At 38.6% G+C, this 23,757-nt stretch overlaps 1 protein-coding gene across 4 annotated transcripts in view; it reads right to left on the minus strand.

Moving 5' to 3' along the window:
* Positions 1–23,757, minus strand: part of LOC146462760 (uncharacterized) — a 121,632-nt gene that overhangs the window by 95,517 nt on the left and 2,358 nt on the right. For 2 of the 4 annotated variants that reach the window (XM_085085230.1, XM_085085233.1), the window contains exons 2-4: positions 14,449–14,719; positions 9,448–9,577; positions 7,648–8,068 (exon numbers count right to left, since the gene is read on the minus strand). In XM_085085230.1, coding sequence (XP_084941356.1) covers positions 7,648–8,068; positions 9,448–9,577; positions 14,449–14,714 — 817 coding nt within the window. In that variant the 5' untranslated portion in view covers positions 14,715–14,719. Of the gene's footprint in view, positions 1–7,647; positions 8,069–9,447; positions 9,578–14,448; positions 14,720–16,479; positions 16,573–18,962; positions 19,070–23,757 lie in introns of those variants that run through there. The other 2 variants (XM_085085229.1, XM_085085232.1) reach the window with 2 other exon arrangements.

Consider the following 23,757-nt stretch of genomic DNA (forward strand, 5'->3'; position numbering starts at 1 on the left):
TGACAGTAGCACAAGCCGTGAGCAATGCATTGATGAGATCGCGAGAGGTGGCTGTGGTTTCCGTGAAAATCTCTTGGGTAAAAGCGACCTGATAACTAACAATTAAACACAAAGAGCAAACAAAGGCAATTAAGAGTACGAATATGTGGCCATTGAAGAAGGCGCAGGGTTCTATCTAGGATTTATCGTTTGGGGGAGAGGTCCTTAGTGGCCGAAGGCCACGAGCTTGCCTTCTTAGGGGGGTCCGCTCCCCCGGATTTTTTTTTTGAAATGAATATGCGCTGAGATGCAATCTGGTGCATTTTAAGACACAATTTTGATAAATGTTAAAGAGGTATTTTATTTTTAATATTTTTTAGTTGTGATCACGTTCTGACAAGGTTACACTTAGCTCCGATATTTGCTAACTTGAACAGAAGAGTTACCCGACACTTCTAATTCCACAAATATTTAAACATACTCGTTGAAATGTTAGTACGTGAATAAAATAAACAAACTCAACAACCGCACTTTTCCATTTCTGGATGATTTTTCTGATATGGTTACTTATATACTGTAATGATAACAACATTCTTGGGGGGGAAGCCTCTACCCCTGAAATACCCTAGGTAGTACCCTGAGGCGCGATTCCCTAGGTTTCATCTCAGTTTTGTCTCATGCTTCATTATTCATTATCATGCTTCATTATTATTATTATTATTATTATTATTATTATTATTATTATTATTATTATTATTATTATTATTATTATTATTCATTTGTTCCTCTTGAGGTGGATGCAAGGGCAAAACGTGTGCACTGCCCTGGCGTCCACCTTGTGAAACCCACGGTCGATGTACATATGTATTTAGGCAGCACTGTACAGACTGTATCACACAGCAGAAGAAGGTAATTTTTTCTTACAGAAGTTGGCCAAGAAGTCTATTTTGGTGTTAGGAATTTGCTGTGGAAAGAACCGAAAGAAACTTCTTTTGAGGATATCGAGCAGAAGCTGAAGAATCATTATGGTCCTGTTCCTTTGGAGATTATAGAACGTTTTCACTTCAGTATGCAAGATCAATTGACAGGTGAGTCCATAAGTGATTACATTGTGGCCTTGAAAAAGTTGTCAATTCCTTCCAACTGGGAAGAATTCTTGGACTGAGCATTAAGAGACAGGTTTGTTCATGGTTTGAACAATGTGAAAATTCAAAAGAAGTTGCTGAACTTATCAAGCTTGACATTTGATACTGCGTGTAACATCGCCATTTCTACAGAATTGACGGAGAAGAACAGCCGTGAATTTAGATCGAACCCTAGTTAAGGAATGTAGGTGACAAGTTCAGTGACAAAGTCAGTGTGAGCAACAGAGGGAACAGGAATAGGTAGAAAGGTGCAAAATGCTCACGGTGCAATGGTAACCACTTGCTTAAGTCTTGCAGATTCAAGGGTACAAGGTGCTAAAAAAGTCAGCAAGTGGGACACATAGCTTCAGCATGTAAGAGCAGTGCTTCAGGAAAGCTATAGCCAATGGAAAAGTCCAAAATTTGGTAGCCAGTCAATCCACAGACGATGCTGAAAATCAGGATTCAGACAATGAGTTGGACATTTTTGGTCTCTATGCTACAAATTGTGGTAGAGTGAGTAAGGGATACCATGTTGAGGTGGAGGTAAATAGTGAGCATATCGATACGGAGGTTGACACAGCAGCTGAATTTTCTATTATGAGTCGAGATACGTATGTCAAGCGGTTTAAATCCATTCCACTTCAGAACACTAAAGACTTATAAAGACTTACACGTAGACAGGTGAAGTATTAAAGAAGTGTGGCCAGATGCTGTGCAAGGTAGAGGTAGATAGTGGAAAAGAACAGGTCCTCCCAATGATTGTTGCTGAGAACGAGGGTAATCCAATTTTGTTGGTTGTAAAAACTCAAGATTGATTGGCGTAAGGTCTTTAGGTTGAACGAAACATTGATCGGGAAGTGAAGAGTTAAATTGCATTCTTATCAAAGAAAGAAGAAGGATGACAGTATGAAGGAAATAGATGCGCACATCCGCATATGTGAGGGAGCAAATCTGATCTACTTTAAGTCGCACCCTGTCCCGTATGCATTGAGAGAGGCTGGGGAGGCAGAGCTTAACACGCTAGAGGCAAATGGAGTTATTGTCAAAATCGAGCAGAGTGATTGGGCAAGTCCAATAGTCATTGTACTGAAATCTGATGGGTCTGTCAGAATATGTGGCGATTACAAGGTAACCATTAACCAAGTTGTTGGTGATGAACAGTATCCTCTCCCGACAGCACAGGGCCTGTACTCCACATTGGCTGGATCCAAGGTGTTCACAAAACTCGACCACACGCATGCTTATATGCAAATGAGTGTTAATGAAGTGAGCCAAAGGTACATGTGTATTAACACTTATAAGAGACTGTACGCATATACGAAGTTACCCTACCCTGTTGTTAAAGTTTGCGCCAAAAATTTCCCAGGCAAGCAACCATGGATGAAATCTTTCAAGGTGTTGAGAAGTGTGTATGCAATCAAGATGATATCCTTCTTGGAGGTGTTGAAATGAAAATAAACTTGGAGATTGTGGAGGAAATGTTAGAGAGACTGCACAGGTATAATGTGTGCTAAACGTGAGAAAGTGTGTTTTCCTGAAGAAACAAGTTGTGTACTTTGGTTTACGAGTAGATGTTTATGCATGGGTTGCATCTGGTTTGCTATATAAAGATGCCTCGGTACCGAAAGATGTGAGTGAGTTGCGGGCATTCCTGGGCATGGTACAGTACTACTCACATTTTCTACCAGGGTTAACAGTTAGTCACCACTCTTGTACCATTGCATCAGTTACTAATTAAAAGAAAGATGAACAGTGGAGATGGACAAGTGTGGAACAGAGAGCGTATGAAAGGTGCAAGACAAGCCTGAGTAGTGATGCCCTTCTTGTTCATTATGATGCCAAACAGGAGCTTCGACTTACGTGCAATGCTTCATCTCATGGACTTGGTGAGGTAATCAGTCATGTGATGGATGATGGGCAAGAACGGCCAATTGCACTTGTGTCAAGAACATTTGACTACCGCTGAGAAGAATAATATGCTCAAGTTGAAAAGGAAGCCTTGTCTTTGGTGTTTGGGGTGAAACGTTTTTACTAGTTCTTTTATGGGTGCAAATTTACTCTGATTTGTTACTGACCACAAGCCTTTGCAGGCCATCAAGGGTCCCAAGTCCGCTGTTCCAACTCTCACTGTGTCTATTTGGAGCCAAACAGGAACTTCAACTTACATGTACGTGCAATGCTTCATCTCATGGACTTGGTGTGGTAATCAATTCATTCAGAGGAACACTTGAAAGCTGATGCTTTGTCAAGATTACTGTGCCAGGATTCAAGGGTCGCCATGGCACGTGAAATTTACGCCTTTGGAGCAGTTCATAAAGATCTTCCGATTATGACCGTGGGCATTGCACAAGTGACTCTTAAAGATCCATTGTTGAGCAAGGTGTATCAGTATGTGTTAATTATTGCGATAAATGCGCAAAGTCACTCTGTAGACGCCCCCTCCTCCCCTGGTTTGGGGATGGAGATCACTTGTGTCCATATGGGAGAAAGCTGATAGGCTCCCTCGTTCCTGTTCATAGTAGGAGTGTTCGATCTAATACATATGCTTTCCTTAATCCATCGCTTAAAGTTGTCGCTTTCCAGCTCAACTATTTCACTTGCTTCCCAATTGATAATATGATTGTTCTGACAGACATGGTCTGTTATGGCTGATTTATAGTGTTCATTGGTAGAAACTCTGCGTTCATTCATTCACGGAGAAAATACAACGCATATTCAACAAACACAGGGTAGCCACAGTGATTAAACCTCAAACCACCCTCAGACAGGTTTTAGTTCACCCAAAAGACAAAGTTGAGGAGCACAAAAAGGCTGTGAGGCTCAATATATATGCATTTAAATATATACAATCTGTCACAAGCATCAACCGTAGATAGTAGTCTTCGGGTAAAAATATACTAATCACAATTGAAGACAACCAGTGTTTTCTTTAAAGCCTATATTTCGGCTGCACTGAGCAGCCTTCATCAGGGTTAAAACAACGGTTACAAATCCGCGCCATACTATTTTGAAGATAACTGTATACAAAAGTACTCGTGAACTAACGCCTGTAAATGTGCGCGCGCGCGCGCGATAACAAGTATAAACTGAAGCGTTCTAGCGTCTTGCGCGCCTATTTTGGACCCAAAAAAAATCATCCGTATTCAAACCATACGAGCTCAAAGTATTGAGCCTGTATGCCCATTGTCCCTCCTTGTCTCTTAGATCTTCTATCTTGTTGACTCTGTCAATTAACTGTATTTTCATATCATGCAATCCATTGTTTCCGTCACTCCAAAAATGCCTATACAACAAATCATCTTGTTCTCGCTGAGCCTGATCTAAATTTCTGTGGCGCCTCATTCTAGATTTATGATTATTAAATCTCGTTCTGAATTTTGTGGTAGTAGATCCAACATACTGAAGTTTACAAATCTTACATGTCAACAAATAAACTACATTCGACGAGTTACAATTAAAATTATAATTAATAGAATATTCCCTTGCAGAACCAGTGCGCTTAAAACAACTGCTTTCATCTAAATAGTCACATACTTCACATCTACAATGTAGTTGATCCACATTTATGTGTACCACGTTCTCCACCCTCTCGCTGTCCGCCTTTTACTCTTGCATGAACGAGATAGTCCGCCAAACATTTAGGTCTCCTGAAAGCTATCATAGGAACATCAGCTATTGCTTCTTTACATCTCTCAGATGACTGAATGACTGGATGTACGTCCCTTAAAATCCCTCCGATGTTTGGCAATCCTGGATGGTACGTAACAGTGAATGGCACCCGTTTATTCCGTTGTCTTTGTTTGTCCCGTAACGCCGCTGACCTCGTTATCCTCCTCGCCCTAGCTACTTGACCGTTCACGAACTCCCTCTTATATCCCCGATTCACCAGGAAAGTGATAAGATCTGTTGCTCTTTTCTCAAAATCACATTGCCGTGAACAAATTCGCCTTAAACGCATGGCCTGAGCAAAAGGTATGCCTTCTTTGCACGCCTTTGGATGGCAAGAACTAAAGTGCAAATACTGATGACTGTCAGTTGGTTTCACGAACAAATCCGTCTCCAGCCATCCGCATACATTCATCACTCTAACATCTACAAACTCAATTTCACTCCTGGACCATTTAGAAGTAAACTTGATGGTATCATGCGCATTATTCAGATAATCAAGAAACACCTTAAGCTTTTCCTCGCCTTCCGTCCATATGATAAAGATATCGTCAATATATCTCCACCAAGTATGAGGTCTAAACTCTGCTTCCCGCAATAAACGACTCTCCAGTTTATCCATAAAAATATGAAAATACAGTTAATTGACAGAGTCAACAAGATAGAAGATCTGAGAGACAAGGAGGGACAATGGGCATACAGGCTCAATACTTTGAGCCCGTATGGTTTGAATACGGATGATTTTTTTTGGGTCCAAAATAGGCGCGCAAGACGCTAGAACGCTTCAGTTTATACTTGTTATCGCGCGCGCGCGCACATTTACAGGTGTTAGTTCACGCATACTTTTGTATACAGTTATCTTTAAAATAGTATGGCGCGGATTTGTAACCGTTGTTTTAGCCCTGATGAAGGCTGTTCAATGCAGCCGAAATATAGGCTTTAAAGAAAACACTGGTTGTCTGCAATTGTGATTAGTACATTTAAATATATATGTGTACATATATGTGTACATATTGATATACATAATAATAATGATAATGATGATGATGACGACGACGACGACGACGACTATCTTGCAAAATTTTGAGATTTATAAGTTTTTTTGAGGTGGCTTACTACAGTTTTCTGGAGTGAAAGAAGGCCTTAAATCAAACTTCAGAAAAATGCCAACAGGAATTTTTTTGGAGATTTTTTATAGTACAATAAATACAATAGAGATAATTTTAAGTCACAAATTAAATTTGGAATGCTCAAAAAGTGTTCAATACAAAAGAATGAGTCTTTGTTGGGGTCTGGCAACTACACCTTTTAGAGTTGTCTGGCTCTAAATCTAGCTGTACGACCCCACTTCAAAATTTCGGGATTGGAAAGTGGGCAAAAATAAGTATTTACAAGGAAGAACACGAAATTCTGTCAGAGAGAAATTTGGCAAATGAAAAAATTGGGAAATTTTCCCTTATTTGAAAATTCCTAAAAAAAATTCTGCCAGATTTTCTTTAAAAAATGTTCACGTTTCGGTCTAAGTGTTTTCTGTCAAAAGCAAAAATTTGAACATAAGTTGTACGGCTAGATTTGGGGAAATTAAGCAAGAAAAAAGTTATTGCGACCTCCAGTCAGAAGACTTTTGTGCATGCTTGTTTCAGGGAGAACCTGGGCTCCCGCGCACATGCTCCAACTGGTGAGTGCATGCTGCCTTCATGTTCAAACATTTGGCGCAAAATCACAAGTCTGCAAAGGCTTTAAGGCTGTTAAGGAACGGCAATCATTTGACAACACGTTTTTTTCAGTTATCAAGCCCAAACACAATCTAGCTACAGTAAGCACACCTCTGAAACCTACCTGGAATACCAGGAAATTTTTCAGAGCCACTATTTTGTTTTTGCGCTTGCGGGATTTCCTCTGCTGGCTCACGTGATTTTGCTCGCGCAAGATGCTTTCACGTGCCTTGGGCAGCGCGCACGCATAATGCAAAAACTGTAGTAAGCCACCTAGATTGCAAAGCACATTATAGATTATCCACATGACCACTGCATGAAAGACATCATGCAAAATTAAAACTTGACTGCACTGAGGATTGGCATTCTTCAGCAGTCTATCTGATGCCAGATGGATTACATTGTGTTCTAAAAATATCCCAGAAAATATGCATCAAATGACACTGAGTTCTTTCTTCACTTTTAAAAAACCACTCAAAAGACTTCCCAATAAGAAAATAATGTAAAAGAAAATAGTGATTGTTGGATTGTACATGTAACAAGACCAAAGCAAAACATGAAAAACTGCATGGGCAAACGTCCTCAAAACAAACTGGCATCTACTGATTGCAAGTAGCAAATACTCAAACATAAGATGATGCAAATGTGTATACCAGAAAGAGTGAAAATAATTATCTAAGCTGTCCCTTAAAATAACAAGGAATATTCAAGGAGTTGGTGTAGCCAAATGGAATAATTGTAATTATGGAAGTTCAAAAGGTGAGGGGAGACATCAAGAAAAACCTGGAAAAGAAATCCAAACTGAAGAGTAGTCCAAAACAAAAAGCCCTCAAAGGAGGGCAGGGGATTAATGGATATTTTCTGGAACCCAACAAAGTACATGAACAATGTAAATTAAGTCATTTCAAATCTGTAGGTCTGAGAATCATGTATGCAATTGTTCACTCAGAGACTGCATGAGAATCAAATGTGGTAAGTTTCAGAGAGTGGCCAAGATCCTCATGCACTCTCATGGATGGAGGTTATTTATCGCAGTATAGTCCCCTAAACAAATTGAACTGCATGCTAATTTCAATGCTATTTTCAAGAAAGAAGAGATGCAAGACAGGTTTAAATAATATTATTATAAATTAAATCATTATACATCCATAGTACATTACCTCTAGGCTGTGACGTCTGTTCCACAGCAAAAAATGGACCTACAGCTGTTGCATTCCTTGTCTCCTGATTTGCTGAACCACTTGGAAACAAAACTGTTGGTAACATCCCTTGTTGACCAGTTACTGGGATATAAGGGAGTTTCTTTGCAAGTGATTCTTCACCAGAACCTGCTGCTGCTGCTGGTAAGATATTCGGATGACTAGCAATGCTCTTGGATACAGAGAGATTAGTTTGCAATTCTGTTCCTTTAAATAATGCACTAGGTCCGGATGAAAGTCTTGAGATGCCTGCAGATTCTGTTTCCATTTGGGTTGACTGTTCAAGCTTTTCAGTTTCTCCATTTTCAATCTGATCATGAGAACGCTTTAGGATTGACCGGTCTGACACTCTCAAGTCTGGTAGACAATCGCCACTTTCCACCTGAAAAAGGAAAAAATATGTCATTTCTGGCACTGATAGTATATATATTTCATAAAGTATAAATATTTTAAAATTATCAGATCAATAGATGATAAATAATGAATAAATCAGATTTTACCTGTTTATTGAGTAACAAATATTAAGTGAGCTTTCTTTATAAAAAGTATTTTTCCTTTAGATAACACAAGTTTCTGATCAGCAATTGCCTGCAATTGTGAATCTACCAATCCTCAAATATTTTGCGCCAAATCCGTTTTTGCCGTAAACTTTATTCCAAAATCGCTTCCATTTCAATACTACCTTGTTTGCATTCATATTAGCCTTTCTTGCCTTGTTCAAGGTAAAATAATTATAATATATTTATAATCAAAAGAATAAAATATATTATTCTTTTGATTTTGGAGCTTAGGAACAAGGCAAAAAGGGCTTATTATTTGAATAAGAACAAAAGAATATTAAATAGTAGCCATTTTGGAATAAGATCTATATGTATACAGCTCATCACCCATTGGGTCTATTCTGTCATTGAATTTTAATAGAGCCTTGCCAGCATATTCCTTGCCAAACTTCTGTCACCCACCACACATTTTGTGGATTATCTCTGTCTGTGTCTGCATATCATGACATTTATTGAAAAAATAAAATTAAGGTATAAATGTTTGAGAAGCGATGACAGTTGCCACTGCAGTCTGACACCAGAATCATGCATAGACTCTCTATTTTTTTGCAAGTACTTTTAATTACCACTTTCCCTACATATGGGCTTAACAAGTCTTAACCAGCAGCAAAGGTTGCCACTCCCATTGTCTAAGTGCTTGCTTGACGTTCCCTGTATTTGCATACCATTTTAACTTATAACACCTGTTAGCTGTATCACTTTTTTGTTTTGTTTTAATACTATACTCTAGAACTGATTGATCAATAAAGGGTGGAGAATTGCTACCTGTAGCACACCTTTAACCAGTTAGTTTCAGTTCTTTTTTTTTTTTGCCATTATTCTTGCACATTGTCACAAGATAAATATATATTAAAACATAAAAGATAAATAAATAACAAAAGAGAGAGAAACATAAGGCGAGGATGCCCATAGATCTGTGCTGAGACCTTATCAGGGAGGATGCACAATGTTTTCTCCTGGACTTGGTAAACTCGGTCAAAGGGCATTATGCCAGTAAAAAGGATAATCTTGTAAAGAAAGGCCAATAGTGCTCTACATGTATATATATGTATGGCACAAGATGCAATCTAGAATATAATTATATTAATTTTCGGTCACTTAACAGAAGCATGTCTTATACTGTCTGTGGCAACATTTTTTTTTTCACAAAAAAAAAACCAATACAATACACCCCCTACATGTATGTGCAATATATCTTTACCTCCTCTGCAAAAATGTATAGAGCTGAATTTCCCTTTATTTTCTGCTTAATGAAATGTCCGTCCCAGATACGAGGCTCACCATGGAAGTCTAATCTTGTTCCACGGTCAACTGCAGCAGCACAATAGAATCTAAAATTTACAACAAAAAAAGAAAAGAAAGTAAGGTACTTAAAACACATGATCAAAATTCTGAGTTTTTATGCAACCCAGCGGGATAAGGCACTAAAATAATAATTTATGCCACTTTTAAATGGTGTCAAAAAGCTTAAATTGCCCCACAAATAAATAAATAAATAAATAAATAAATAAATAAATAAACAAGATGCCCGGCTAATGGCATCAACACGGAATGCTTAATGTAGCCCCAATTATTCCCCATTGTATGTTTCGCAGATATTTAAAAACTATATATCCTCCCTTGGCAATTGAAATAATTGTCTGAATGGTTTTATTCAGATATATTGTGTGATACTTATCGTTGTGTTACTAGGAATTATACCAGAAATAACTCTGCAATAACGTCATGACCCCGCTGAACTGGTCTGGCCTCCTCTAGCTTTCCTTCGCGTTGATTATTCGATCTGTTTTTGAAAGCGGAATTTCTTCGTTGTGAACTCTCCCAATTTCCACCGTTTCAACTGTCGAGTACCACCTACATGTAGAAGTTATTATTTCGATTTACCGCTTGAAAAAGGTTTGTTTTCTCTCTGAAAACGGCAGGTCAGAATCTTAAATTCATACATGTGGCCGCCATTGAACAAAAACAACTTTTTGAAATGATGACTTGCTTTGACGTCACACAGGTAGAGATAAGTGGGTCCCCTCCCTCGTGATATACGCACCGATAAGAGATTTTGATTGGGCTGTTTTTGTTCAAGACAATCAGAACAATAAATCCCTTCTGGGAGAGGGCAGAATTTAATAAGGTTTAATGAATAAATCAAATAATGATTTGACGTCACACAGGAAGGGATGAGTGGGTCCCCCCTCTCGTGATATGTGCCCGAATAATAGATTTTGATTGGCCTGCTTTTGTCGAAGACAATCAGAACAATACATCCCTACTAGGGGAGGACATATTTTAATGCATAAATTAATTTGGCGATTTGTGACAACGACGAAGGAAAAAAAAAAGATACCCGACCCAAACCTAGACACGGCCTGCCCTGCGGGGATTCTGTGTAATAAGTGAATGAAATACTTAACATATAGCATATTAACCATAACATGTTCTAAAACACTTTACAGTGTAAAAATGAATCAAATGCTTTCCTAAGAAAGAGAGACTCGTAGCCGACCAAATGACCAAAGGAGGAGGGTTCCATAGTGTGCAGTTCCAGAAAATATCCATACTCCCTGTGCAGAAGGTTTTTTTTGCACCTTGCCCCCCCTTCCTCCTCCCAAGGAAATTCCAGTTTAGCCCCAAACTTTGCTTTTAAAATTTTGACTTTTAAGACCTCCCCCTAGAAATTTTCAATGACTTTCCATGGGGTGGGTATGGATTTTTTTCTGGAACTGCACAATTCAGGAGCAGCAAACGTAATGGCACAATCACCAAGAGTCTTATAGAACTTTGCTTGAGGATACTGAAAAAAATCCCATTGCCAGTGCTGCGAAGGTTGTAGCCAGATGACTTGGTTCTGAAATGAGGCCTGACAGGTAGGCTGTGCAGAACTTTGGCCTTTTGAGAATCCATGCTATATGGCTTTTCAGGTGCCATTGGTCTATGGGTGAAGCCCTTCTAAATTACAAATGTAGGGTATTGGAACCTAGGTCAGCCTTTTACCTACTGGTCTAAGTACAACATAGCTTGTAAAATCTATTTCACAACTGCCTAGTAATATCACTCCACGAGCAAGATCACATTGACATAGTTATTAAGCCTTTTACTACAAGGCAGTGAAAGTACATTCATGTACATATATAATTTAGTTCCTGTAGCTCCTCGTTCAGTTTTTAGTACAGTGTACTGAATCTGGGTTTAATGAAGTCTTGCTATGGTTGATTGGCTCTCACTTTGTTTGAGCCCGCGTTCCACTACAGTCTTATCTCCCGCCATACATCTTTTTCATATTCAGATACTTGTCGCCGTTAAAATTGACCAAATCAATTTTTAACATTGAAAATTGATCAAAATCGATAATCACTAGAAATCTCTCGAAATTTTTATTGATTTCCCATATTTGTTGATTGATTAGTATCGAATTTGATCGAAAAAGATAGTTCTTTATCTACTTTCGAAATTATTGACATTGTCTATATACAACCCAAAAATTTCAATTACTTGACAGGAATTTTTTTTCTACAGGTCAACCCCACATGCTGACTTCGCCAGACGACATGTCCTTTCATACACTTCTCAGCTAAGAAAATTGAATCCTGAGATAACTGTTGTCTCGGGTGATTACAACTGACTTTGCCCAATTAAGGTAAAACAATTTTACTTAGGTAGAAGTGTGTAGTGGGATCACGGAAATAAGTCAGTCAAAAAGTGTGTAGTGTACATGTATTTCAGTAATAAAGGAAATTGAAACAATAATAATAATTCAAACGAAATTAGTCCAATTGAAACGAACAGATAAAAGAGCCCATTCAGTCTTATTTGTACAATGTAAGGTGTTTAAGCCACTAGCACTGCTATAAATTAATCTTTGATAATGTACTATATGTGCTAACTTTACTTAAGCTTAAAGTGAAAGCTCTGGTATTAAAATATTTTACATGTAATTCCAGACCTGAATTTGCATCCTTCATCCCTTGCTACTAACTATGGTTTCATCAACATTATTAACTAGACCTATAGTTCTACTTAATAATATTGATGAGACTTCTCTTTTTGCTTGTGTTGATGTAGGAAACTAACTTTCTTAAAAAATCGTCACAGCGACATCATGTAAGCTCATAAGGATGAGGAACCAATGTCTGCAAAAAAAACAAAATGGCTGCCAAGCAAAGATGAGCCTACAGGCTAATGGTCAGCTGATTATTTTGTTTTGGAAGCAAGGGACTGGAAAGGGCGGGAAAAACTGACCAATGAGTGAGAAGTTTTTAAAAAATATATCCTTGCTGCGCCAGATCGCTCCGCCAGCCGTCGATTTTTTAGCTCTGGCTGCAGTGGATAGAGAATCTTTCCTGGTTTAAGAGCAAAAGTTCGGACAGGGAAAACTCTTATTTATAAACTGGAACTCACTTTTGTCTATTTGTCTTAAATTGACATTAAAGGTAAGGTTTTGTGTTGTTTACTAGATGCATAAAATTATGGAAGTTAGGATGTGAGCTAGCTAGCTGGTAAGGTTTATCTTCCAGTTTTAGCCTCTGTAGACCTTTGTAATGTTAAACATCAATCTCACGATAACCATTGCCTAAATTTAGCAAAATTATATAGATTTGTATGTGGAAAAGTATCATATTTGAAGGCAAATTTCAATCTCTTACCCAGAGTCCTCAGGCTCTTTGGTCAGCGGTTGGTCGCCGGGAGAGACTCTAGGGTAATGGAATTTTATTACCACAGGATTTCTGCCGTAAAACAATGGAAGCCATTTCGGAGCTTATACATCAAGCAGCCAATCAAAAAAATTAATTTTTTTTAATAATTCTCCAGAGTCTCTCCTGGCGCCTACCCGCTGACCAAAAGCCTGAGGCTTCTGGGTACGAGATTGGGCGAAATTGGGAACAATTTTGCAACAAAAATTTCTCACCTGAACACCTAGCCTTTGTAGTGCTCTTTGAAGCGATTTCATGCCATTTTAGTTCCAATGGGTTCTCTGCCATGAACGCACATGAACTATCGAGGAGTTCAGGTGCGAACTTTTTTTTCAAATAGCATACTTTTTTCCCCCATACAGACACTATAATTTTGGTTAAATTGTTTAAGTGATGTTGGTGTTTAGGTTGCAAAGGTCATCATAAATCATACAGCTCAGTTCACTAGGCTACCTATCAGAGTGATAATTAATTCATGCTGCAGATCCATGAAGGATGTTGATTTCAAATTTGACTGCAATCTACTCCTTCAATGAAAAATCCCTGAGAACAGTAAAGGCCAAAAAAATGGAGGCTTGTCTCCATTTTTTTGCACTTACATCAAATTTGGAAGTCGTTTTTATTGATAGATAGCCCTGAGTTTCTTCAGCTTCCCACTGAGTCAGTCAATGGCCTTGAACATCTTGTTTTGTTCCAACAACTTTAACTTGTGTTAACCAGTGGTGTCACTTTTCAGTTTTGTTTAAGTTTTTGGGTAATGCATGTTAGTAACCAGTATCACAAGGCAGCAGCCACAGTTGTATTTTTAAAGAAGCTGGGAAATATTTCAAGTTAGCATCAAGTTTGTGGAAGATGTGGAACCAGAAAGTTAATGTTAGAATTTTTTACATCAAAATGGAAACAAGAAAAGCTACATACACCTTGCAAAATTAGGATGGAACTGGCACTCCCCAATTTGGGCCAGTGGTCTATGACTTTTTACCTGCCCAACGAATTGAAAACTCACATGACTGATGAGCAAGTGGGTGAACACTTAATTTCCAACCAGTATTTCTTTGACAATGTCTCGAATGCTTCTCAGAAATATGCTCTAATTGCAGGCATATAGCTTTGCACAAGTAGATCATTAAATGAATAATGACTAAATTTAGAACATTAAACTAGCTTTTACCCAGGTGTCACTTGGTTCACCGTTAGGTCACAGGTCTATTTTAAGTTTTTTTTTTTTCGAATTTGATGACTTAATGTATCTAGATTCTTCTTTGTACTTCTTGGGCAAAATAGAATGACACACCATCGCTTTATCTGACTTTCATATTTTTTAAGATCACTCTGCCTCTCTCAACTGAAGCCATTTTTGTCTTTGGTTTCGTTGTTTTGTTTCGTTTTTCATGCCCCACTTCAATATCTTCGTGCACTGATCACATCCTTATGATCATTCCTTTATTATTTGGACTTAGTGAAGGCACAATGTTATATAGTAATATAACCGACAAGTACATGTAAATTACAATTACCTCTGATGTTCAAGAAAAGGAAAAATCTCGACTAACATCCTTTTAATATCCTTTTCTTCCATCACTGAAGAAATCTGCACATTTGTTTTAAACTGTCCCTTTCCTGGTTTCTTCAGTTGTGCCATTTCAATTGTGTTTGGCATGAATACATTATCACCCCGCCTTGCAACATCATTGCTTTTCAAAACCACAATATTTTTAAGCGTTGGTGCACCAGGTTCCTTCCTAATCCGTTTTGCTGGAGCTTCATCAAGTGATTGAGCCATAAATGCTATTGATATAAAAAAAAAAGAAATACAAATGTGTAAGTTCAACAACAGTGCATTATAAATACTAGGGGACCTCAGGAGGAAAGGGGGCCTTAAATACATGAGTTGCTTGAAGATTGAGGATTAAATTGACTTATTGCTTTGCTTTGGAGTGGTAAAGGTGGAATTTGTTGGGTGGAATTGCACAAATCATGTTTCCATGAGAGAAGCCCAATCGGCAGTCAGTATTCAATCTGAGGCCATAGCTGATTAATTGCACCATTTAATGATATTGAATCAATGTATGAAAATTCGCTTAATAATACGAACTACAGGTATAAATTATTACGAAGTTACAAAATGACCAGTTGGCTGGAGCGCTCAGTTGGTAGAAAGCACATGTAGCCTAAGCTCGATGATCGTTGATAAGACCTTTGTTTGACCTCTTTATTTGAGTGCCACGATGAGTGATATGCAATGGCGTAAATTATTAGGGTTTGTACGGGAAATTACGAACGTGTTTAGGAGTCAAAAATAAAAAGCATGAATTGACCAAAAAATGGCTTACCTTGTCTCCTTGATACCTTGTCAGTGTTTCTGTGGCGTATTTTGGCCATTTCAGCGCGAGGCCAGTGGGTTTTAGGTTCGCTGTTTTCCTCAGAGAGGAAAACACTGACAAGGTATTAAGGAGACAAGGTAAAACATTTTTGCTATTAAACGGTGCACTCATCTCAGCGGTTCTTGTCAAACTCTAATGGCACAAACTCGACGAAAATCGTATTTTCACCGGGTTTCCGAAAGATAACAATAGGCCAGGTGATTTTCAGTCAATGACCTCTATATCGACTTCGTTTCAAAATGGAAAACAAGACTAAAAGGCCTCTTATGCAAACTATCCTATTTCTTCGCAAAGCTTTTAGTCCGAAAATTTGCCTTTGTAAGTTTGTGTTTCATAAGTTTCAAGCTGAGTTTGAATTTCATTAAAATTTCCTCACGTTCAACACAAGAACGATGAAGTTTAGACACTCAACGGGACTCGTACGTTGTACATCTCGTACTCGTAAACAAAATCTGGAGAACATCAGACTTTACTGACGGAAATTAGAAGCCGCGAGATTACCAACCATGTGATAGGTCTCAGAAACCGCCGATTGGCTAAAATCTTTTAAGGGCACGCCTACGTGCGCATTGAGAAATCGAATCACTTTGGTCTGCTACCCAGCTACCCAAATTACGTTTCTCTCGAGTAGGCTTGCCTTCCACTACTATACTAGAAAAAGGTCATGGTGACCACAAACAGTGTCTATCACGCCCTTATTGTAATATTCGCATCATTGAAGGTTGTGGTCATTCCTTGAAACATTCAGTAGATCACCGCCCGCAATTGCTAGTTCCTGCGCAAACTATATGGAGTTTTTGGTTTCCTTTTGACAGAAAAATACAAAAAATGCACGACTAGACTGACTATTTCTTTGCTTGTTAGTGTACTGTGTGCAATTTAAGCGATTGCTCCTCTCGGCATCATATTGATAGTAAAACAGTTTAAAAGAAGCTCATACACTTTGTGTACGGGTCCGTCTTCGCCTCAGCAGCAGTGAAAAATGACGTGGCAAATTCCTAAACGCACGATATCAGACCTGTTATGCTACAAAAACGACGGCTAGTTTTTTGTATGTTGGACGAAACAAAGCGAAAGTGCTGAGAATGCGTCTGTAACTAAACCGGAAGTGGAAAGTCATGAAAGCATGTAGATTCCTTCAAGAATTCTAGACTGTTAACAAACCTTGTCTTGCAATGTCTTCTCCCTTGAATCAATCAAAGTTTACGTGATAAAATTTGTCAAGGACGCCTGGCGAAATTCATGGTACGAGTGTCGTAAAACGTAAATGACAAAATTCCCAGTATTTAGTGCCTTATAAATTAGAGACCACAAGACTGTAGAGCCAGTCACGTGTAGAACGTCGTATTGTTTGAAAATTAAGTGCTGTACTTGTTTCTCATTGGTCCTGAAATAATAGGGTTACTGACAGATAGCGTGCAACATAATTATGAATACAGCATTTTGAATTCTCATTTCATGCTTGTGATTTTTTGCTCGAACTACAACTGAGTAGAGAAGCGAAAATCCTAGTGGTTGTAATCCGGAGACGCCGGGTTCAAGTCGCGTTGGAGCCACTTGGATTCGTTTCCCGGTAGCAACGTTTTGAAATCCAACATGATGATCCAAGGCCACGCTTTGTAATAGCCAACTGGTTTGCCTCCCACCAGCTGAGATTTTATACCGATGTTATGTTCAGTTTGTATATTTTTTTTCACTGATTTATAGTGTCCTCAGTTAGTACTGTTTACAGTGCTCAATTCTTCAACACTTAAATAAAGTCATTTATAATTTCATCAATAAAGTACTGAACAAAGCAGACCTTTGAGAGTACATATCTAAACGACTCCATGTACGATTGCTAAAAGAATTCTGGTATTCGTCTTTCACCATCCGGAATTAGAGACCGCACGATTAACCGATGATGGGCACCCAAACGCGCGGGAAATTTGCTTGCGGCGAGCTATACGGCGAAAAAACTACAAACCTGTTAACAGGCTCACAAGTGCAGGGTAAAGGGCGAAAAGAATTGGCGAGCGGAGCAAGCGGAGATTGAGGGCCTGTTTCACAGGCTAAAAAAACTACTTGGGCCTAAAAGAGGGATTTTTATTTTGTTTACCTTTTTTCTTCGGGGAACTTTAACTTTTGCAATTGTGTTACACTGCTATTGTGTGTTCCTAATAGCGGAAACCGACTGTGTGTGAAGTACAAACTGGAAGCGAAAGTGAGTTAATTTCCCCAAATTTCAATTAAACGTATTGACACACATAAACTAAGGTATAAGCTGACATCTAGAGTGTGTTCACCTTCAATTTTACAACTAAAAAGTTTTAGTTTGAAATTCGGAGCAATTTAGAATATCGATAGCACAGACTGATTTAGGTCAAAGGCGTATTGTAGTTATGTCAACAACAATGTCATGTGACTGGAGACTGATTAATTGACGGATCTTTCTCGTCTTTAACTACATTTAATAAAGACTTAGCATTTCAGAGTGTAAATTCAAAGAAGATCTGAGCCTCTTCCAGAGTTCGCGCGACTAAAACACTGCTCAAACCCAACATTTGAGGAAAGAAAAATCTTGTTTATCAAACTATTTATTCTGCGGAAAACTTAGCGTTCACCCCGGGGCGTTCAATAGACTCGAGCTCTTTTAAAAATATCCACAGCCAAGTTATAACACCCTCTGCTGAATAGTCTCTTCCAATTTTGCAGGAGAAGACGTGTTCCCTTGTTTCATAATCACAAGACATTCAACCACATCAACTATGTCCACCAAAAAATACTACAGCATAGCTGTAGGACAATTATCACGATCACTTAATATAATTATTACAATACTTTGTAGGTGTTTTAATGTACATATATCTCTACCTGTTGGAAAAATATGTATCAGGAGTGAACAGAAATGATACTGTACTAGTTCTTGGAAAAAATCTTCGAAGACAAACCATGCTGATTGCAGCTTGGTTTCGCTCAAAAACTAAGAAACATGCTTGAAAACATTCAGCAAACAAAGCTCCTAATGTATTTCCTCCAACAAGGAAAAGTTACTCACGTTCTTTGCGGCTCATCATTTCGTCTTCAGAATTCGACATGTCTGCTTTAGATCACTATTCGAATTGAACTGTATTTTCCAGTGTTCCAAGCCAAGAAATAGTTTAACTTTTCCAGATAAGCAAAATAATTGATCGTATGTCTTTCGTTCATAATGTAAGAAATATGGAACAAAAGAAGAGTCTCCATCGGCCGGCCATGTGATAAAATCGAGAAAATTCTTGACACTGGCAAATGTTGACTGAGACTCGTTACGCGACATTTTGTAATTGTAAGTCAGTAATTTGCGGCTGGCTATTTTACGGCGTGCTGTTTATCAAAAGCATTACTCCACAGCGCAGCGGTAATTGAAGAAAGTAATTGCTAACTTTGCAGGGAAACACTTATTCTTCCGTTCCATTGCAGCACTAGACAATTCAAATACTCGGAGATCCTTAGATCTCAGAGCCTTATAACAAATGAAGGAAAGTGATTGTCGTCAGCGATCGTTGGTCGAACAAACCGAAAGTCTTGAAAATATAAAGTGCGTAGTACCTTTTTAATAGCGGAAGTTGAAAGTGTGTGGATTTCGTCAGTTTTTTAACTTTAAACTTTCTAAATTATTAACCTACCTTTCTTTGGAGTGGATGTTTTCTGAAATAATCCGTAAAAGTTACAGAAGGGGGCCTGTGAAGTTCGTCATATGGCCACTCTGATAGAAGGTAAATGATAAAATTGCCTAGACTCATTGGGCCTCATCAAATTAACAGGAGGTCACGGGCTAGTAGGTTAGTTTTGTGTTACTGTGTTTGCTCGTTGCGTTGTTATTGGTGTATAATTTCGCTGTTCTATTGTTCCATAGGCCCTCAAATAACTGGCATCTAGATCTTGACAGATAGCGACAAATGGCAGCCTTTATGAGTTATGTGCAACAAGAATTCTGTTTGGATAATCAAGGAGGAACATGCAAGCGCAAATATACAGACTCTCTAAAACTCTTCAAGCAACCTGAACGGAAAGACTGTTAGAAACCTACACTCGAGGAAAGAAAGGAGTTTATTCAGCCGAAACCAGTGAGTTTGATAGTTTCGTAAAAATTTGTCACACTTCACACAAGAACAACGAAGTCTATACAAGCTCAACTGAGGACTCGTTTACGTTGTACTTCTCGTACACGGAAACTGGAGAACATCACCCTTTATACGGAAATCAAAGCCACGAGATTGTGATCACAACAATGTGATAGGTCTCAGAAACCGCCGATTGCCTGTCTAAAGTCGTTTAAAGGCACGCGTATGTGCGCATTGAGAAATCGAATCGCTGTGGTCTGTTTCCCAGCTCCCTGATTTACGTTTCCCTCGATATAAAAAAAATATCTGTCAGGTTTTAGAAGGCTTACCTTCCACTACTATACTAAAAACAAATGTACAATTAGCACAAACAGTGTCTATCACGCCCTTATTGTAATATTCGAATCATTGAAGGTTGTGGTCATTCATCCACACCCCATTCAGGAGGTCAGCGCCAGCAATTGCCAGTTCCTGTGCAAACTATATCGAGTTTTTAGTGTCTTTTGGACCCAAAAAATGCACGACTGGTGTGGCTATTTATTTGTTTGTTAGTGTACTGTGTGCGATTGCTCCTCTCGGCAGTAAACAACCTCATGTATACAGTTTGTGCGGGTTTTTTTCCCGTTTCTGCCACAGCAGCAGTGAAAAGTGACCTGGCAAATCCCTAGACGCACGATATCAGACCTGTTATGCTACAAGATCGACGGCTAGTTATTTGTATGTTGGACGAAACAAAGCGAAAGTGCTGAAAATGCGTCTGTAACTAAACCGGAAGTGGAAACTGGTCATAAAAGTGTGTAGATTCCTTCGGGAATTCTAAACTGTTAACAAACCTTGTCTTGCTATGTCTTCTCCCTTGAATCAATCAAAGTTTACATGATAAAATTTGTCAAGGACGCCTGGCGAAATTCATGGTACGAGTGTCGTAAAACGTAAATGACAAAATTCCCAGTATTTAGTGCCTTATAAATTAGAGACCACAAGACTGTAGAGCCAGTCACGTGTAGAACCTCGTATTGTTTGAAAATTAAGTGCTGTACTTGTTTCTCATTGGTCCTGAAATAATAGGGTTACTGACAGATAGCGTGCAACATAATTATGAATACAGCATTTTGAATTCTCATTTCATGCTTGTGATTTTTTGCTCGAACTACAACTGAGTAGAGAAGCGAAAATCCTAGTGGTTGTAATCCGGAGACGCCGGGTTCAAGTCGCGTTGGAGCCACTTGGATTCGTTTCCCGGTAGCAACGTTTTGAAATCCAACATGATGATCCAAGGCCACGCTTTGTAATAGCCAACTGGTTTGCCTCCCACCAGCTGAGATTTTATACCGATGTTATGTTCAGTTTGTATATTTTTTTTCACTGATTTAGTGTCCTCAGTTAGTACTGTTTACAGTGCTCAATTCTTCAACGCTTAAATAAAGTCATTTATAATTTATTTTATCAATAAGGTCACGGATGAACAAAGCAGACCTTTGAGAGTACATATCTAAACGACTCCATGTACGATTGCTAAGAGAATTCTGGTATTCGTCTTTGACTATCCGGAATTAGAGACTGCAAGATTCACCGATGATAGGCACCCAAACGCGCGGGAAATTTGCTTGCCGCGAGATATTCGGCGAAAAAGCTACAAGCCTGTTAACAGGCTCGCAAGTGCAGGGTAAAGGGCGAAAAGAACAGGCCAGCGGAGCAAGCGGAGAATGAGGGCTTGTTTCACAGGCTAAAAAAACTACTTGGGCCTGAAAGAGGTATTTTTATTCTGTTTAGCTGTTTCCTTCGGGGAACTTTAACTTTTGCAATTGTATTACTTTGCTATTGTTGTTCCTAATAGCGGAAACCGACTGTGTCTGAAGTACAAACTGAAAGCGAAAGTGAATTAATTTCCCCAAATTTCAATTAAACGTATTGACACACATAAACTAAGGTATAAGCTGACATCTAGCGTGTGTTCGCCTTCAATTTACAACCAAAAAGTTTTAGTTTAAAATTCGGAGCAATTTTACAAGTACTTCTCAGGCTGATTTAGATCAAAGGCGTATTGTAGTTATGTCAACAACAATGTCATGTGACTGGAGACGGATTAATTGACGGATCTTTGTCGTCTTTAACTACATTTATCATACCACTTAGCATTTCAGAGTGTAAAGTCAAAGAAGATCTGAGCCTCTTCCAGAGTTCGCGCGACTAAAACACTGCTAAAAGCCAACATTTGAGGAAAGAAAAATCTTGTTTATCAAACTATTTATTCTGCGGAAAACTTAGCGTTCACCCCGGGGCGTTCAATAGACTCGAGCTCTTTTAAAAATATTTACAGCCAAGTTATAACACCCTCTGCTGAATAGTCTCTTCCAATTTTGAAGGAGAAGACATGTTCCCTTGTATCATAATCACAAGACATTCAAGCACATCAACTAGAAAACTACGTCCATGAAAAAATACCACTGCATAGCTGTGGGACAATTATCGCGATCACTTAATATAATTATTACAATACTTTGTAGGTGTCTTAATGTACATATATCTCTACCTGTTGGAAAAATATATATCACGAGTGAACAGAAATGATACTGTACAAGTTCTTAAGAAAATCTTCGAAGACAAACCATGCTGATTGCAGCTTGGTTTCGCTCAAAAACTAAGAAACATGCTTGAAAACATTCAGCAAACAAAGCTCCTAATGTATTTCCTCCAACAAGGAATAGTTACTCACGTTCTTTGCGGCTCATCATTTCGTCTTCAGAATTCGACAGGTCTGCGTTAGATCACTATTCGAATTGAATTGTATTTTCCAGTGTTCCAAGCCAAGTTTAACTTTTCCAGATAAGCAAAATAATAGATCGTATGTCTTTCGTTCATAATGTAAGAAATATGGAACAACAGAAGAGTCTACATCGGCCGGCCATGTGTTGAAATCGACAAAATGCTTCACACTGGCAAATGTTGACGGAGACTTGTTGCGCGACCTTTGTAAGTCAGTAATTTGCGGCTGGCTATTTTACGGCGTTTTGTTTATCAAAAACATTACTCCGTAGCAGTAGACTTTTAACATACCTTGTCTTGGAATGTCTTCTCCCTTGAATCAATCAAAGTTTACATGATAAAATTTATCAAGGACGACTGGCGAAATTCATGGTACGAGTGTCGTAAAACGTAAATGACAAAATTCCCACTATTTAGTGCCTTATAATGGAGAGGTCACCGGACTGTAGAGCCAGTCACGTGTGACTGTAAATATCTGTGCTGTACTTGTTTGTCATTAGTCCTGAAATAATAGAGTTACTGACAGATAGGTTTCAACAGAAGTATGAATACAGCATTTTGAATTCTCATTTCATGCTTGTGATGTTTTTGCTCGAACTACAACTAAGTAGAGAAGCGAAAATTCTTAGTCGTTGTGATCCGGAAACCCCGAATTCAAGTCCGTTCTGACCACTTGGATTTATTTCACAGTAGCCCCGTTTTGAAATCCAAGGCCACGCTTTGTAAACTGGTTTGCCTCCCACCAGTTGGGAGTTCAAACAGAATGATGTTAGATGTTATGTTCAGATTTGTAGTGTCCCCAGTAAGTGCTGTTTACGACACTTAAATAAAGTCATTTACAATTTATTTTATCAATAAGGTACTGAGCGAAGCAGACCTTTCAGAGTACATATCTAGACGTCTCCATGTACGATTGCTCAAAGAATTCTGGTATTCTTCTTTGACCATCCAGTATTACAGACCGCAAGATTAAGAATACGCACCCAAACGCGCGGGAAATTTGCTTGCTGCGAGCTAAACAGCGAAAAAACTACAAACCTGTTAACAGGCTCACAAGTCCAGAGTATAGAGTGAAAAGAAAAGGCGAGCGGAGAAGGCGGAGATTGAGGGCCTGTTTCACGGGCTAAAAAACTACTTGAGCCTGAAAGAGGGATTTTTATTCTGTTCAGTCGTTTCTTTCGGGGAACTTTAACTTTTGCAATTGTGTTACTCTGTTATTGTGTGTTCCTTGTAGCGGAAACCGACCGCGCGTGAAGTGCAAACTGAAAGCGAAAGTGAATTAATTTCCCCAAATTTCAATTAATCGTTTTGACACATAAACTAAGGTATAAGCTGACATCTTGCGTGTGTTCACCTTCAATTTACAAATAAAAAGATTAGTTTGAAATTCGGAGCAATTTAGAATATCCATAGTATATGTGTTTATAAGACTGATTTAGAATAAAGGCGTATTGTAGTTGTGTGAACAACAACGTCCTGTGACTGGAGACGGATTAATTAAAGGAATCTTCGTTGTCGTCTTTAACTACATTTAATAAAGACTTAGCATTTCAGAGTGTAAACTCACAGAAGATCTGAGCCTCTTCCAGAG

The sequence above is a fragment of the Pavona decussata genome, unplaced genomic scaffold, assembly GCF_977016875.1.
Source record: "Pavona decussata unplaced genomic scaffold, jaPavDecu1.1 SCAFFOLD_185, whole genome shotgun sequence".
NCBI lineage: Eukaryota > Metazoa > Cnidaria > Anthozoa > Scleractinia > Agariciidae > Pavona > Pavona decussata.